Source organism: Grammomys surdaster, unplaced genomic scaffold (genome assembly GCF_004785775.1).
Source record: "Grammomys surdaster isolate TR1022 unplaced genomic scaffold, NIH_TR_1.0 125604, whole genome shotgun sequence".
Classification (NCBI taxonomy): domain Eukaryota; kingdom Metazoa; phylum Chordata; class Mammalia; order Rodentia; family Muridae; genus Grammomys; species Grammomys surdaster.
The window spans coordinates 1,657,476-1,674,146 of record NW_021620447.1 but is presented as its reverse complement, the minus strand read 5'-3'; the positions used below and the strand labels follow the sequence as shown (position 1 = coordinate 1,674,146).

Genomic DNA, 16,671 nt, shown 5'->3' with positions numbered 1-16,671 from the left:
TTTATTTTATTGGGAGAATCTCAATGACTGCTCTTTTTCACTAAGGATTAGAAGGCCTATAGGTATTGTGTGTGTGTGTGTATGTGTGTGTATGTGGGTGTGCATGTGTGCATGTGTGTGTGCTTGCATGTATGTATGCATGCTTGCATTCATGTATGCTTGTGTGTGTGTGTTCCTCACCAATGATTGTATTACAGTTACTTTTCAATGCTCTTACAAAATTTGATCTCTGATACAATGGTCTACAATCCTTAGTAAAGTCTATTCTGTTTATGATTATACACAAAAAAGTTTAACATAATTACACAATCTTTCATATTCAGATTATTGTCCATATTTTATATCTCAGATAAATCAATCAAATCAAATATTATATTACTTTTAATTGCCTTTAATGTATATTTACATCCAAGATTAATGAGACTTTCATAATTAATTAATTTTCATAAAATTTTTAGAATTATGCCTTATTTACAGTTACATACCCACAAACACCTACATATATTTTACTGGCAAGTAAAATATCTCATATTTTTCAACTAATTTTCAATATATAAGTAATGTAGAGCAGGTTTAGCATGAGAATGTTCATTGAAAGTAGGCATCTAAGCTCAGCGTGATGGCACATGCCTTAATTCCAGTAGTCTGTTTGCAGAGGCAGACAGACCTCTGTGAGTTCCAGTTATGTACTAAAATCTTCTTAAAGGAATACTGAGAACAAGAGAAATACTCTTCTTCACGAAGAGAACACCAAAATGGTTATCCAATACCAAGTGGTCAGTCCTAAAAGTGTACATACAAGTAATATGCAGACTGAGCAAACTGAGCAAGTTGCATTTTATTATATATATATATATATATATATATATATATATATATATATGTGTGTGTGTGTGTGTGTGTGTGTGTGTGTGTGTGTGTGTGTGAGAGAGAGAGAGAGAGAGAGAGAGAGAAAGAGATTTACATATGTTTCTATATGTGTGTATATATATATATACATATATACATCTGTGTTGATAATAGTGTATAAAACAATGAAAGAGGCTACTAATTTGAAATAGGAATAAAAGAAGGCTTTGAGAAGAGGAAAGGAAGGGTAAATTAGATGATTGTATTTTAATATCACCAAATAAAAAAGTATAAAAGCTATAGGAAACAAAATCCTGGGAAATGGTCTCTTGAATGTTTAATTTTTAATCTCATAATAATTAGGCTATTATATGCTGGCTATTTCTGAGGTACTATTTTTATTTTCATTATTAATAGACATACTACAATTGTTCTTGCATTAAAGAAGGATTGACATCTACTGATGATGAAGGTCACTATATTGATGCTGTTTCTGGAACATGTGATACCAAATGTCTTACAATGCCTTTGTTTTTTGCCTTTTACGTTTCTGCAACCGTTTTTTGTAATTTAAGTGTTGTACCTGCCATCTTGATTATCTTACAGTAAGTATGTAATTTTTATAGTTTGAGAAGTTAGCACATAATAATGACACATTTAGAAAGAGGTCAAATTATTGCAGCAAATGATTTCCCATGTTTTATTTTAGCAACTATAAGTAGAAAATATTTATATTGTGAAAATTTAAGTATAAGTATAATTTTTCCTTTTACGTATTTTACTTGGTATTTTTCTGTAACGTGAATAGATGGTACATTAATTCTCACTTTAATTTAAAATGCAACCAGTTTTGAAATTAAATATATTACTTTCTAACTGAATGAGAAGGATCATTCAGAGATATGTAGTTTTAATTAATTGTATAAATGTTAGCATCATTAAAAGTTAATTAGGTTGATAAAGTTAATAGATTCTGAGAATGGTCGAACTGAGAATGAGGAACTAAAGGAGGATAAGTATACATTTACACATGAAGGTTTGTGTGCTACGTTTCATCTAGCTTTGCTCAACTCAGTATACATTCTTTTTATATTTAAAATTGTGAAAGATAGAGACATGAATTATGAAACTATTAATCATGAATAAAATGTTGAATTTTATAAATTAGGCATTTTGGATAATGTTTAATTTTAGTTCAAGGAAATCAATAATGAAAGCAATAGTCGAGGTGCTGAGTTTTTGTTTTTCCTTTCTCTTTATAAGTTTTACTTTTTATAGTTGAGTCATTGCCCTGTCCCAGTCCCTTTTCCAATAATATCTCATTCTACTCATTCTCCCCCATGTCTCTAAGAAGTTGCCCAACCCCAACCCATCCTCTTAACCTGGGGCCTCAAGTCTCTTCAGGGTTAGGCACTTCTTCTCCAACTGAGGCCAGAGGACGCAAGGCTTGGCTTTATAAGTGCTGAGGGCCTTATACAAGCTCATTTATGCTGCCTGGTTGGTGGCTCAGCATCTGAGAGATCTAAGGGGTCCTGGTTAGTTGAGACTGCTAGTATACCTATGGGGTCACTCTCCTCCTCAGCTTCTTCCAGCCTTTTCCAAATTCAACCACAGGTGTCACCAGCGTCTTTTCACTGGTTGGGTATAAATATGTGCATCTGACTCTTTCAGCTTCTTGTTGGGCCTTTCGGAGGGCTGTCATGATAGGCCCCTGTTTGTAGGTATATCATAGCCTCAGTAATAGAGTCAGGTTTTGGTGCCTCCCCCTGAGCTGGCTCTCAATTAGGGCTTGTCACTGGACCTTGTTTTCCTCAGGTTGTTCTCCATTTTTGTTCTGAAGTTCATTCAGAAAGGAACAACTCTGGGAAAGAGTTTTTGACAGTGGGATGGCAGCCCCATCCCTCACATGATGCCCAGTCTTTCTCTTGGAGGTGTACTCTACAAGTTCCCTCTCCCCACTGTTGGCATTTCATCTAAGGTCCTTCCCTTTAAGTCCTGAGAATCTGTCACCTCCCAGGTTTCTGATACATTCTAGAGGGTACCCACCCCTAGGTTGTGGATTTTTCTTCATCTTGCTGGTCGTTAGGACTTCTTCCTATGACCCCCCCACACACACACACACATAACTGATTTTGTTACTCTTTTCTCCTATCCCTACTCTCTCCTACTCGGGTACACCACTCCCTCTGCCTCCTGTGATTCTTTTCTTCTCTATTCCAGGTAGGACTGAAACGTTCTCACTTGGGGCCTTTTGTTTGTTAACCTTCTTGAATTCTGTGGATTGTATCCTAGGAATTCTGTACTTTTTTGGCTAATATCCATTTACTAATGAATAATGTATCATGCATGTCCTTTTGGGTCTTGGTTACCTCACTCAGGTTGGTATTTTCTAGTTCCATCCATTTGCCTGCAAAACTCATGATATCCTCATTCTTAATAACTGAGTAGTATTTCATTGTGTAAATGAACCACATTTTTTTTAAATCATTTCTTCAGTTGTAGGAGATCTGGGTTGTTTCCAGCTTCCTGCTATCACAGATAAGTTCTCTAGAAAGATAGTGGAGCCTGTGCCCATTTGGGGCATATTTTGGGTATATGCCTGACAGTGATATTGCTGAGTCTTCAGGTAGATCTATTTACAATTTCTGAGGAACTTCCAGATTGATTTCCAGAATGGTTGTACCAGTTTACAATCCCATGAGCAATGGAGGAGTGTTCTATTTCTCCACATCCTCTCCAACATGTGTTGTCACCTGAATTTTCCATCTTAGCCATTAAGATTGGTGAATGGTAGAATCTCAAGGCACTTTTGATTTGTATTCCCCTGATGACTGAGAACTTTGAACACTGCTTTAAGTGCTTCTTTGCCATTCAAGATTCATCTGTTGTGAGTTCTCTTGCTTGGCTCTATACCCTAATTTTTGATCGGATTGTTTGGTTTATTGGAGGTTACCTTTGAGAATTCTTTATATATTTTGGATATTAGTCCTCTATTTGATGTGGGCTAAGTAAAGATTTTTCCCAGTCTGTAGGTTGTGTATTTATTCTATTGACTATCTTTTGACTTATAGGAACTTTTCTGTTTCATGTAGTCCAATTTATCAATTCTTGATCTTATATCCTAAGCCACTGGCATTCTGTTTAGGAAATTTCCCTCTTGCCAATGAGCTCAAGGCTTTCCCCCACTTTCTCTTCTATTAGATTCAGTGTAGCCTGATTTTATGTTGCGGTCCTTGATCCATTTGGACTCTCCACATACCTATTCAATATATAGTACTTGAAGTTTTAGCTAGAGCAGTGTGACAAGAACAGGAGATAAATGGGCTACAAATTGGCAAAAAAAGTTAAATTATTACTCTTTGCTGATGGTATGATAGTATAAATATGTGAACCCCCAAAATTCTACCAGAGAACTACCACAGCTGGTAAAAGTTCAGCAAGGTTGCTTGGTCTTTGTGGCTGAGGCAGACATCTCTCTGGTCTGCTCTCATTAAGACACCATATCCTGAGACATCCTAGAGGAGCCACTGCACTCAGAGCAGAGGATAACAATGCTCTCCCACTACCCTATGCCCCAGAGCTACAACTGGGAGCAGAGGACACTCAGGACCCATCAGGTACCCAAACCCCGCCCTGTGGAATACCACTCCTCTTCCGCCCCTTGCTTGGTCGTTGTGGCTGGAGCAGACACCTCGCTGGTCTGCTCCCATGAAGACACCATATCCTAAGACATCCTAGAGGAGCCACTGCACTCAGAGCAGCAGAAGCTCAGGATTACAGGATCACAGAGACATCTGGACCCTGAAGAGTTCTGACACAAGCAAGATAACTGGAAAGACAGGCTCCAGTCAGAGACAGTGAGTGCACATAGCACTAGAGTTAACCAGATGGTGAAAGGCAAGCACAAGAATGTAAGAAACAGAAGCCAAAGTTACTTGGCATCATTAGAACATAGTTCTCCCACCATAGCAAGCCCTGGACACCCCATCACACCGGAAAAGCAAGACTCAGATTTAAAATAACTTCTTATGATGATGATAGAGGACTTTAAGAAGGACATAAATAACTCCCTTGAAGAAGTAGAGGAGAACACAGGTAAACAGGTAGAAGTTCTTAAAGAGGAAACACAAAAATCCCTTAAAGAATTGCAAGAAAACACAGCCAAACAGGTGAAGGAATTGAACAAAACCATCCAGGATCTAAAAATGGAAGTAGAAACAATAAAGAAATCACAAACGGAGAATTCCTTGGAAATATAAAACCTAAGAAAGAAATTAGGAATCATAGACTCAAGCATCACCAACAGAATACAAGAGATAGAAGAAAAAGTCTCATGTGCAGAAGATACCATGGAAAACATTGACAAAACTGTCAAAGAAAAATGCAAAATGCAAACTCCTAACCAAAAATATCCAGGAAATCCAGGACACAATGAGAAGAACAAACCTAGGATAATAGGTATAGATGAGGGTGAATATTCCCAACTTAAACAGCCAGTAAATATTTTCAACAAAATTATAGAGGAAACCTTCCCTAACCTAAAGACAGAGATGTCCATGAATATACAAGAAGCCTACAGAACTTCAAATAGACTAGACCAGAAAAGAAATTCCTCCCATCACATAATAATCAAAACATCAAATGTACAAAACAAAGAAAAAATGCTAAAAGCAGTAAGGGAAAAAGGTCAAGTAACATATAAAGGCAGACCTATAAGAATTACACCAGACTTCTCAGCAGAGACTATAAAAGCCAGAAGATACTGGACTGATATTGTACAGACCCTAAGTGAACATTAATGCCAGCCCAGAGTACTATACCCAGCAAAACTCTCAATTACCATAGATGGAGAAACCAAGATATTTCATGACAAAACCAAATTTAAACACTATCTTCCCCAAAATCCAGGACTTCAAAGGATAATTGATGGAAAACTTCAAGACAAAGAGGGAAACTACAACCTACGAAAAGCAAGGAAGTAATCTTCCAACAACCCCAAAAGAAGATAGTTACACAAAAATAATTCCACCTTTAACAACAAAAATAACATGAAGCAACAGTCATTTTTCTTTAATATCTATTAACATCAATGGACTCAATTCTCCAATAAAAGACATAGACTATCAGACTGGATACATAAACAGGACTCAGAATTTTGTATTATACAGGAAGTATACCTCAGTGAAAAAGACAGACACTGCCTCAGAGTAAAAGGATGGAAAATAACCTTCCAAGCAAATGATTCGAAGAAACAAGCTGGAGTAGCCATTCTAATATCAAATAAAATTGATTTCCAACCAAAAGTAATCAAAAAAGATAAGGAAGGACACTTCATACTCATCAAAGGAAAAATCTACCAAGATGAACTCTCAATTCTTAACATCTATGCTCCAAATGAAAGGACACCCACATACATAAAAGAAACTTTACTAAAGCTCAAAACACACATTGCACCTCACACAATAATAGTGGGGGATTTCAACACCGCACTCTCAGAAATCGACAGATCATGGAAACAGAAACTAAACAGAGAGACAATGAAACTAATAGAAGTTATGAGCCAAAATGGATTTAACTGATATCTATAGAACATTTCATCCTGAAACAAAAGAAGATACCTTTTTCTCAGCACCTCATGGTACCTTCTCCAAAGTAGACCATATAATTGGTCACAAAACAGGCTTCAACAGATACAAAAAGATTGAAATAATCCCTTGCTTCCTATCAAATCACCATGAATTAAGGGTGGTCTTTAATAATGACAAAAACAATGGAAAGCCCATATACATGTGGAAACTGAACAACTCTCTACTCAGTGAAGACTTGATCAAGGAAGAAATAAAGAAAGAAATTAAAGATTTTGTAGAATTGAATGAAAATGAGAAAACAACATACCAAAACTTGTGGGACTCTATGAAAGCAGTGATAAGAGGAAAACTCATAGCTCTAAGTGCCTACAAAAAGAAACTGGAGAGAGCATACACTAACAACTTGACAGCACACCTGAAAGCTTTAGAACAAAAAGAACCAAATACACCCAAAAGGAGTAGATGGCAGGAAATAATCAAACTCAGGGCTGAAATCAACCAAATAGAAACAAAAAGAACTATCCAAAGAATGAATAAAACCAGGAGCTGGTTCTTTGAGAAAATCAACAAGATAGACAAACCCTTAGCCAGACAAACCAGAGGGCACAGAGAGAGTACCCAAATTAATAAAATCAGAACTGAAAAGGGAGACATAACAGAAACTGAGGAAATTTAAAAAAAACCAGCAGATCCTACTACAACGGCCTATACTCAACAAAACTGGAAAAATCTTGATGAAATGGACAATTTTCTAGACAGATACTAGGTACCAAAATTCAATCAGGAGCAAATAAGCCATCTAAACAGTCCTATAACCCCTAAAGAAATAGCAGCAGCCATTAAAAATCTCCCCACCAAGAAAAGCCCAGAACCAGATGGTTTTAGTGCAGAATTCTATCAGACCTTCAAGGAAGACCTAATACCAATTCTCTTCAAACTATTCCACAAAATGGAAATAGAAGGAACACTATCCAATTTGTTCTATGAATCTACAATCACACTCATACCTAAACCTCACAAAGATCCAACAAAGAAAGAGAACTTCAGACCAATCTCCATTGTGAATATCGATGCAAAACTACTCAATAAAATTCTGGCAAACTAAATCCAAAAACACATAAAAAAAAAAAGCATCCATCATGATCAAGTAGGATTTATCCCAGAAATGCAGAGAAGGTTCAATATTCAGAAATCCATCAATGTAATCCACTGTATAAACAAACTCAAAGGAAAAAAAAACACATGATCATCACACTAGATTTTGAGAAAGCATTTGATGAAATTCAACATCTCTTCATGATAAAAGTCGTGGAAAGATCGGGAATTCAATGCCCATAACTAAACATAGTAAAAGCAATATACAGCAAACCAGTAGCCAGCATCAAGCTAAATGGAGAGAAACTTGAAGCAATCCCACTAAGATCATGGACTAGACAAGGCTGCCCACTCTCTCCCTACCTATTCAATATAGTACTGGAAGTCCTAGCCAGAGCAATTAGACAACAAAAAGAAGTCAAAGGGATACAAATAGGAAAGGAAGAAGTCAAAATTTCAATATTAGCAGATGATATGATAGCATACTTAAGTGACCTTAAAACTTCCACCAGAGAACCCCTAAACCTGATAAACAACTTAAGCAAAGTGGATGGATATAAAATCAACTCAAACAAATCAGTAGCCTTTGTCTACTTGAAAGATAAACAGACTGAGAAAGAAATTATGGAAGTGACACCCTTCACAATAGCCACAAATAGTATAAAATAACTTGGAGTGAATCTAACCAAGCAAGTGAAAGATCTTTATGACAAGAACTTTAAGTCTCTGAGGAAAGAAGTCAAAGAAGATCTCAGAAGATGGAAAGATTTCTCATGCTCATGGTTTGGCAGGATTAATTTAGTAAAAAGGGCCATCTTGCCAAAAGCAATCTACACATTCAATACAATCCCCATCAAAATTCCAAATCAATTCTTCATAGAGATAAAGTAATTTGCAAATTCATTTGGAATAACAAAAACCCAAGATAGCAGGAACTATTTTCAACAATAAAAGAACTTCCGGAGGAATCACCATCTCTGACCTCAAACTGTTCTACAGAGCAATAGTGATAAAAACTGCATGCTATTGGTACAGAGACAGGCAGGAAGATCAATGGAATAGAATGAAGATCCAGAAATGAATCCAAACACCTATCTTCACTTGATCTTTGACAAAAGAGCTAAAACCATCCAATGGAAAAAGGACAGCATTTTCAGCAAATGGTGCTGGTTCAACTGGAGGTCAGCATGTGGAAGAATGTAAATCTATCCATTCTTATCCCCTTGTACAATGCTCAAGTCCAGATTGATAAAGGACCTTAACATAAAACTGGATACACTGAAACTAATAGAAGAGAAGGTGGGGAAGACCCTCGAATATCTAGGCACAGGGGAAAAGTTCTACAACAGAACACCAATGGCTTATGTTCTAAGATCAAGAATTGACAAATGAGACCTCATAAAATAGCAAAGCTTCTGTAAGGCAAAGTAAACTGTCAATAGGACGAAATGGCAACCAACTGATTGGGAAAAGATCTTTACTAATCCTACTCCTATAGAGAGGTAGTATCCAATATATACAAAGAACTCAAGAAATTAGACTCCAGAAAACCCAATAACCCTATTAAAGATGAGGTACAGAGCTAAACATAGAACTGTCAACTGAGGAAACTCAAATGGCCAAGAAGCACCTTATGAAATGCTCAACATCCTTAGTCATCAGGGAAATGCAAATCAAAACAACTCTGAGATTCCACCTCACACCAGCAAGAATGGCTAAGATCAAAAACTCAGGTGATAGTAGAGGCTGGCGAGGATGTGGAGAAAGAGGAACACTCCTCCATTGTTGGTGGGACAGCAAACTGGTAGATAGCACTGAGTTATTTCAGAAAAAAATGTGGTTCAGACAGATTTGATCCATAAAGTTCTTTCCCAAAGAAAGAATTACTGGGTTTGAGTTTTTAGTCATCATGTTAAATAATCGGTAAATGAATAGATATACAGTGTTCATATGCCAAATTGAACTTTTGTCAGCCAGCTAAATGTTTGTGGTATAAATTATGTATAATATTTACATTTAAAAACATAAACCTGGCATGTGTGACTCATAGGTAATATTATTGCTGTTTATTTTCAGAAGCGTACCTGCGAGTTGGAATTCAATGGGCATGGGTTTGACCTTTACAATGTCGAGATTAATTGGTATGTGTTTTCGACTATATACAATGTACAAAATTGTTTATCTTTGGTATTTAAATCTTCATGTATATTTAAACTTCATGATAAATCATAATGTAAAGTGACACAAAAATGAATATGAGGTTGCTCTGAAATATTTAGGAGCTAAGTAAATATAGAGAGAAATTGGCTAAAATAAAAGCCATCCAATTAAACAAAATAGGCATCAATTATATTGTGTTAGCTGAAGCCTTTATTTGGAACTGAAGTATCTTCATCACACAAATTGCACTCATAGATTATATAACATATCCACATATTCAAAGTAATATTATATTTGTTGCTGTACGTTTGTGGATTCCCATAAGAAATCTGTTCTGTGAACTATTTTCCCTAATCATGGATTTTGACCATAATTATAGTACTACTCAAATTTCTTCCTGCAGATTAGTTCTCCATTTTAAAAAGAAAGGGCTTGATTGTCCAGATAAACAGTCTTGCCACTATTATACGATAGGCACTACCTACCTGAAAGCTTTGTACTGTAGTTGGGTCTAGCCACAGATAATATCCTACTATTGTTCATCAGCCTGCATAGCTCACCCACCTTTCTGAATGCTAGTCAGCAGGGAGATTTCAGGATTGTTTTTTCTGTGTCCTGTGACCAAAGCATATGGTGCTTTCAGTTATCAGGTGTTATCGTCTAGATGGGGTGGAACTATAATTACTGGCCTTAAACTATATTGTTCCAAGTGCCTCTACAGCCTTGCTGACCAATAACCAACAAAAAGATAAGTTCTGTTTTACACTGATATTTTCACTTACGTATTACATGTCTTCATGAAGAGTATTATTTACGATTATGGGACACATCTATTTAAACTCAGAAATAATTCTTATCACAAAAGTTATTATACCATTCCTGGGCATATAACCAAAGGAATTGATATCTTATTACAAAGATACTAGGATATACATGCTCATTGATTTTATATTGCATTACAGCTAGGAATGGAGACAACTTTGGTGGTCATCAGCTGATGAATGGACCCTGAGAATGCATACATATGCACAGTATAACTTTGCTTACCAGTAATGAAAATGTGACATTGAGAAACTTGCAGGAAATGGATATAACCAAAAGCAATTATATTGAGTGAGGCTACTCATGTCCAACAATATAATATAACTCTAAATATTTATTTTCATATGTGGACCCTAGTTTCTGATCATTTGTAGGTTTAATCCAAAGTATATGTTGAAAGTATAAATGTCCCATTGCTTGATAGGATGAATTTGAAGAGGAGGGATGTCAGAATATAAGTGAGATGTAAGTAGAAAGGGAAAATAGAGGGAACAGATGGGTTTGGGTAGGGCGTGAAATAATAGACCAAAAAAGAAGGATCACAGGAAGCCTTAGAGCAAATGAAGTCTTCAGGAAGTTACATGGGCAACAGTGATCTTGCAGCACGAGTAAAAGTATATAAACAAGAATGATAAAACTCATATGATAGGAAACCCCAGAGGGACATACTGGGTGCTGTGCTTTTAAGAGGATGGGGATGAGATGAAGGGAGGGGAAATAGAGTATGAGTCCATCAAAACTAAGAATGATAGAAGATTTATGAAATCTCACTAGGTTTTAAGCTAAGCTAAAATAAAAGATATGAATAAAAAATGTATTTTATTTGATAGCAGCACATTGATCCCGTGTGTGTGTGTGTGTGTGTGTGTGTGCACGTGAGAGCTTTGAGAAGAAATTTTTCTTATCCTGTTTTTTGTTTGTTTGTTTGTTTGTTTTTAATGAAGTACTTCTAATCATTGACTATTTTATAGTATCTCTCCCTGGACCACTACTTATTGAAGCAGCATCAGATTTCACTTGTCATTTCTGGGACATTAATGAATGTGGAAAGAAAGTACATTGTTGGATCTTTGATAAGGAAAATTTGGTCTACACATTTCAGATAATATGTAAGTTATATGAATTGTATAAATAAAGGTGATTAAAATAATCACTTTATTAAATAAAAGTGATTTTGGAATTTTCAATTGTTATACCAAGGTAATTACTATGAATAATTATTTTGATAAAGACTTACATAATTTGGTAGGAAGTATTATATAAACTTGTATTACATAATTTATTTAGATGTTTAATTTTCTTGTTAAATGCATTCTAGATTTCTGCATTATACTTTAGGAAATAAAATTTCAATGTGTTAATAACTATTCTGTATATTTCTGCAGCCAAATTAAATTTTCCTGATAAGGTTTTTGAGGGTAACAGATTTAAATATTTGATAAATTTGAATAAAAACTATAATAGCTGTGTGGTTAATTGAATAGGTATCACGCCCTCACCCTCCACACATATTCATCTGTTTGAATGTTTCGCCCATAGGGAGTTACACTGCTAGGAGGTATGGCCTTTTGAAGTAGGGGCAGAACTTTTAGAGAAAGTATGTTATTGTGGAGTTAATATTTATTTCTCCTATACTCAGTCTGTTTGCCTACTGTAGCATAGATCGACTCGATATATGCCAATTAATATGTAGAACTCTCAATTTCTTTTCCATTCCCATGTCTGCTTGCACTCCAGCATGCCTCTCACCATTACAGTAATCAACTAAACCTCTTTTACCATAGGCAAGTCCCAGTTTTTATAAGAGTTTATGTGGTGTCTCTTCCCACCAGTAACATCCTAAGATAGATGTTGGCACCAGAGAATGGAGTTCTGCTATGATAGACCTGACCATAATTTGATTTGGAGGAATGTGGGTTTCGGTCATTGGGTTAGGAAAGCAGTGGAATGTGTTTTAATTGGGTCATACTAGTAAGAACATAGAAGACACTGGTGCTGTGGGTGACTTGAACTGTGGGTGCTAGGCTCAAGAAATTTCAGAGGAGAAGGATTTTAGTTTGTTGCCTAGAGATCATTCTTATGATATTAGGGTACAGAATGTGGCTGCTCTTGCCCTTGTCTGAATAGTCTCCCTGAGGCTAAAGAGAAGAGGTTTGGATTAATTTCATTGGCAAACAACGTCTCAAACAGCCTAGGGTAGACTGTCCTGTGGTTCACTTGTATGAAGAAAGGTTTGATGAAAAGGAACAAGGAAAATTACAAAACGAATGTTTCATGGAGAAAATGGGCACCAAGATGTACAAAGGAACTAAGTCCCATGTTCAAACAGATAGACATATTAAAGACATTAAGTGGAATAAAGGGATTTGTGACATCACGGCAAAATTCCACCAAGGCAAGATTCCATCTTGTGAAAAGGAATTAAAGAACAGTTTAGGTCTAGGCATGGAGGCACATGCCTTTAATCGCAGCACTCAGGAGTCAAACAAGTTCATAGTCGGCATAGACTACAGATGGAGTTCCAGAACAATTGAGTTTAGACAATGAAGGAAACCATCAAAAACAGAAAGCTAGTGAAGATATAATTGAATTATTGGGCCATGTTGCAGCTCCATCTAACAGGAGAACTTGGCATCTTTGGACATGTGGTTCTGTCTTTAGAAGAAATGATAAAAGAAAGAGGTTAAGGAACCTTCCTCTCTGACTAAGGAGAGTTGCTGTCACAAGGACTGTGTCAAGGACTTTCCTGCATGGAGACCTAGAGAAGCTATTGAGTGAAGCTGTGAAAGTGAAGCTTGGATTGTCTTGGGGACTCCAAAATGTTAGAGATGCCAGATCCATTGGATCCCTGTCAGATAGCTAAACACAGGGAATGAAATTAGCCCAACAGATAGATCTGTGTTACAAGCAACAAAACTGAAAGAGATGGAGATTTGAATAGCACTTTGAAATCAGACACAGAGATGCAGAATTCAGAATTTGTCAAGTTAGGTTTTTGTTTGTTTGTTTGTTTGTTTTTGTCTTGTTTTCTTTTGTTTTGGCTTGCTTTTGTTCAGTATTTTCTGACTGTGTTCCATTCCCTACCTTTTGAAACAGTAATATATATCCTGTTCCATGTTGGGAGTATGTGATCTGCCTTTTGATTTTCATGTTACAATGGATTACTGTTAAGAGGTTACATGAATTTCAGAAGATACTTGGAGCTTTGGATTTTAAACAATGTTGAGTCTGTGATAGACAATAGAGACTTAAGAATTTGGACTAAACATATTTTGCATTACAATCCAATTACAAACTCATTGCGGCGAAGAATTGAAATGTAGTGGTATGGTCCCCATAGACCCATGTGTCTGAATGCTTGACCCATAGAAAGTAACACTATTAGTAAGTGTGGCCTTGTTGAAGTAGGTGTGACATTGCTGTATACCACTGTGGAGGTGGGCTTTAAGGTCTTCTATGCTCAAGCTATGCCCAGTGTAGCACAGAGTTTCCTTCTTCTGCCTGTGGATCAAGATGTACAACACTCAGCTCTCTCTCTATCACCATCTCTGCATGCATGCTGCCATGCTTCCCACCATGATAATCATGGACTAATCTAAGCAGGATTGAAAATCATGAAAATATAAGCAGGCCAAATTAAAATTTTCCTTTATAGGAGTTGCCATGCTCATAGTGTCTCTTCACAAAAATAAAATCCAAAGTATGGCAAGTTGCCAATAATATCATCAAAACACTATGGTCTCTCTAAAGAATAAACTTGAAAGTTTCCTCATTTTGGGCAAGATAAGAGATATATTTTCACATATTTAGTTATTAAAAATCTCTCAAAAGCATGAGATGATTGATGTCTGGGTATGGTTGAGAGATATCACTGAATGCTTCTTTTAAATAAAATGCAAATAACCATAAGACCTTCATGAAAAATATTGGATCAAACTGACAACATATCTGCTAAGAAAGAAGGAAAAATAATTATGCTAATTTAGATATTTTATCTAAGAGTTCAAGAATGATGGACCACACATAAGATGAATTCTTAAATTTGATAAAATATGTGTGCATAAAAGATATGAATAATAGTGAATGGGATTTAATTGAATTGATATCAGCATGTGGAAACGGAAAGTAATGCTGTATGTTTGTGTTAATGTGTGCAATTAGTGCTGTGTACACTTTGGAATATACTTCTTGGGATATGTCTACTGTATAGACACAAACAAGAGAATGCAATCAGAAAAGAGAATATGAAAAAGAACTTAAATTCAGCAGAAATAAAAAAAATTGGGAAATAAGAACAAATTAGAAATTTGAAGCTAACAACACAGGAGCTGATGTAATAAATTATAATTTCATTGACTGGCTTACACATGAACAAAAAGTATCTAGTAAACCACAAGGAAAGTCATTTCAAATTATCCAGTCAAGAAACACAAAGCAATAGGAATATGAGATAGTGAAGAAAAGCTATATGGGTTATTGATCACCATCTAAAAGTTTCACAAAGAATGTTCAGTAATCTCACTAAGTGATGAATGGATAATGACCATATGACATTACATGCCAGACACTATTTTGGTCCCAAAAGAAGGAAAACATGTCTCTTTTGAGAATATGGATAAATCACGTAAATATTATATATATTACCATTACATTTTCAGTGACTCTAAAACTAGTTGAATCTTGGTATTTTATACTAAAGTTTATAGAGCTCATAGTCTGGGAGTTTCAAATTCCAAATAGGATTACAATTATGACAGAACCTTTTTTTCTGCATCAGATCATCAGCAGCAGCATAATGTCTGGGACCTGTTTGTCATGGAACAACCACACTGTGAGACAGGACGCTAAGAAATTCAGAGCTTAGGCTTATTGCTACAATGGGAAGTAATCAAGGTCAATGCCTTGTAAAATACATATATGTAGTGTTCTCTATGAGTCTCCTACTGTGCCCTACATCTTATAGGGCTCATCAGCAGTGTATTAATACAATACAGTCAAGCTTTCAATGCATAAATATCCAAACTGTAGCAATCTATCCTTGGCCTCCAAGATCTATGACCCTCTCCTAATATAAAATATAATAATCCCATCCTCATAGTGCCAAGGACCCTGAAATATCACTGCAAAGATTAAATCCACAGGTTTAACTGGTACACTTTCAGATATGAGCTGAGGTTTTAAAAAGTTACATGTCTACAAATTAGGAGGGTGACAAACACAGGATAAACATCAGTAGTCCAAAGGAAGATGTCATGAGGCAGAGAGGAGTCCCGAAGCCAGAACAAAGACTAAAAAATCCAGCATGGAAGATACAGAATCTTAAAGTTCCAAACCTGATATTACATAAACATTGTAATGCTGGGTGGTCCCTTATTTGACCTGTGATGTTGATAATCCTTTAGTACCCAGAATTTTTATTTTGCTCTGGCTTTGCAAATTATCTATAACTTTATCTGATGCAGTAGAATATGTTTTATTACTCTGCTTGTCTATTGTCCACTTTGCAGGTCAATTTCCAAAGCTCAACTTGACATAGCCCTGTTAGCCTATTCTGTATAGCCTTGAACCTTGTAGCACATTTTGGTATGGTCTCCAGAACTTCCTCTGAGAATTCTGTTGAAGCTGTCAGGATCCCCACAACACTTGCATTTTGCTTCCCTGGACAACTTGGTCCACTTAGTAAGATCTGCTATCAGTGTGAGTTGTGATACTGAAGACTGAGCCACGGCTATTGTTGTGGTACTCACTTGGCAGCAAGGAGAGAAAGTTTCCCTGAGCAGGAAGTTGATTTCTGGTGCCAAGGCCATCTTTAAAGAGTTCTGGTGATTCCTCCCAAAGTTCTTTTATTGTTGAGAAGAGTTTTCGCTATCCTGGGATTTTTGTTATTCCATATGAATTTGAGAATTTCCTTTTCTAACTCTGTGAAGAATTGAGTTGGGATTTTAATGGGGATTGCATTGAGTCTGTAGATGGCTTTTGGCAAGATGGCCATTTTTATTATATTAATCCTGCCAATCCATGAGCATGGGAGATCTTTCCATCTTCTGAGATCTTCGATTTCTTTCTTCAGAGACTTGAAGTTCTTGTCATACAGGTCTTTCATTTGCTTGGTTAGATTCACTCCAAGGTATTTTATATTATTTGTGACTATTGTGAA

The 16,671-nt window shown here is 36.1% G+C and overlaps 1 protein-coding gene across 1 annotated transcript in view; it reads left to right on the top strand.

Annotated features, from left to right (window-relative positions):
* LOC114638523 (solute carrier organic anion transporter family member 6A1-like) overlaps positions 1 to 16,671 on the top strand; it is an 89,093-nt gene that overhangs the window by 66,996 nt on the left and 5,426 nt on the right. The window contains exons 10-12 of the mRNA XM_028787039.1: positions 1,267 to 1,454; positions 9,609 to 9,673; positions 11,486 to 11,623. Coding sequence (XP_028642872.1) covers positions 1,267 to 1,454; positions 9,609 to 9,673; positions 11,486 to 11,623 — 391 coding nt within the window. The remainder of the gene's footprint in view (positions 1 to 1,266; positions 1,455 to 9,608; positions 9,674 to 11,485; positions 11,624 to 16,671) is intronic.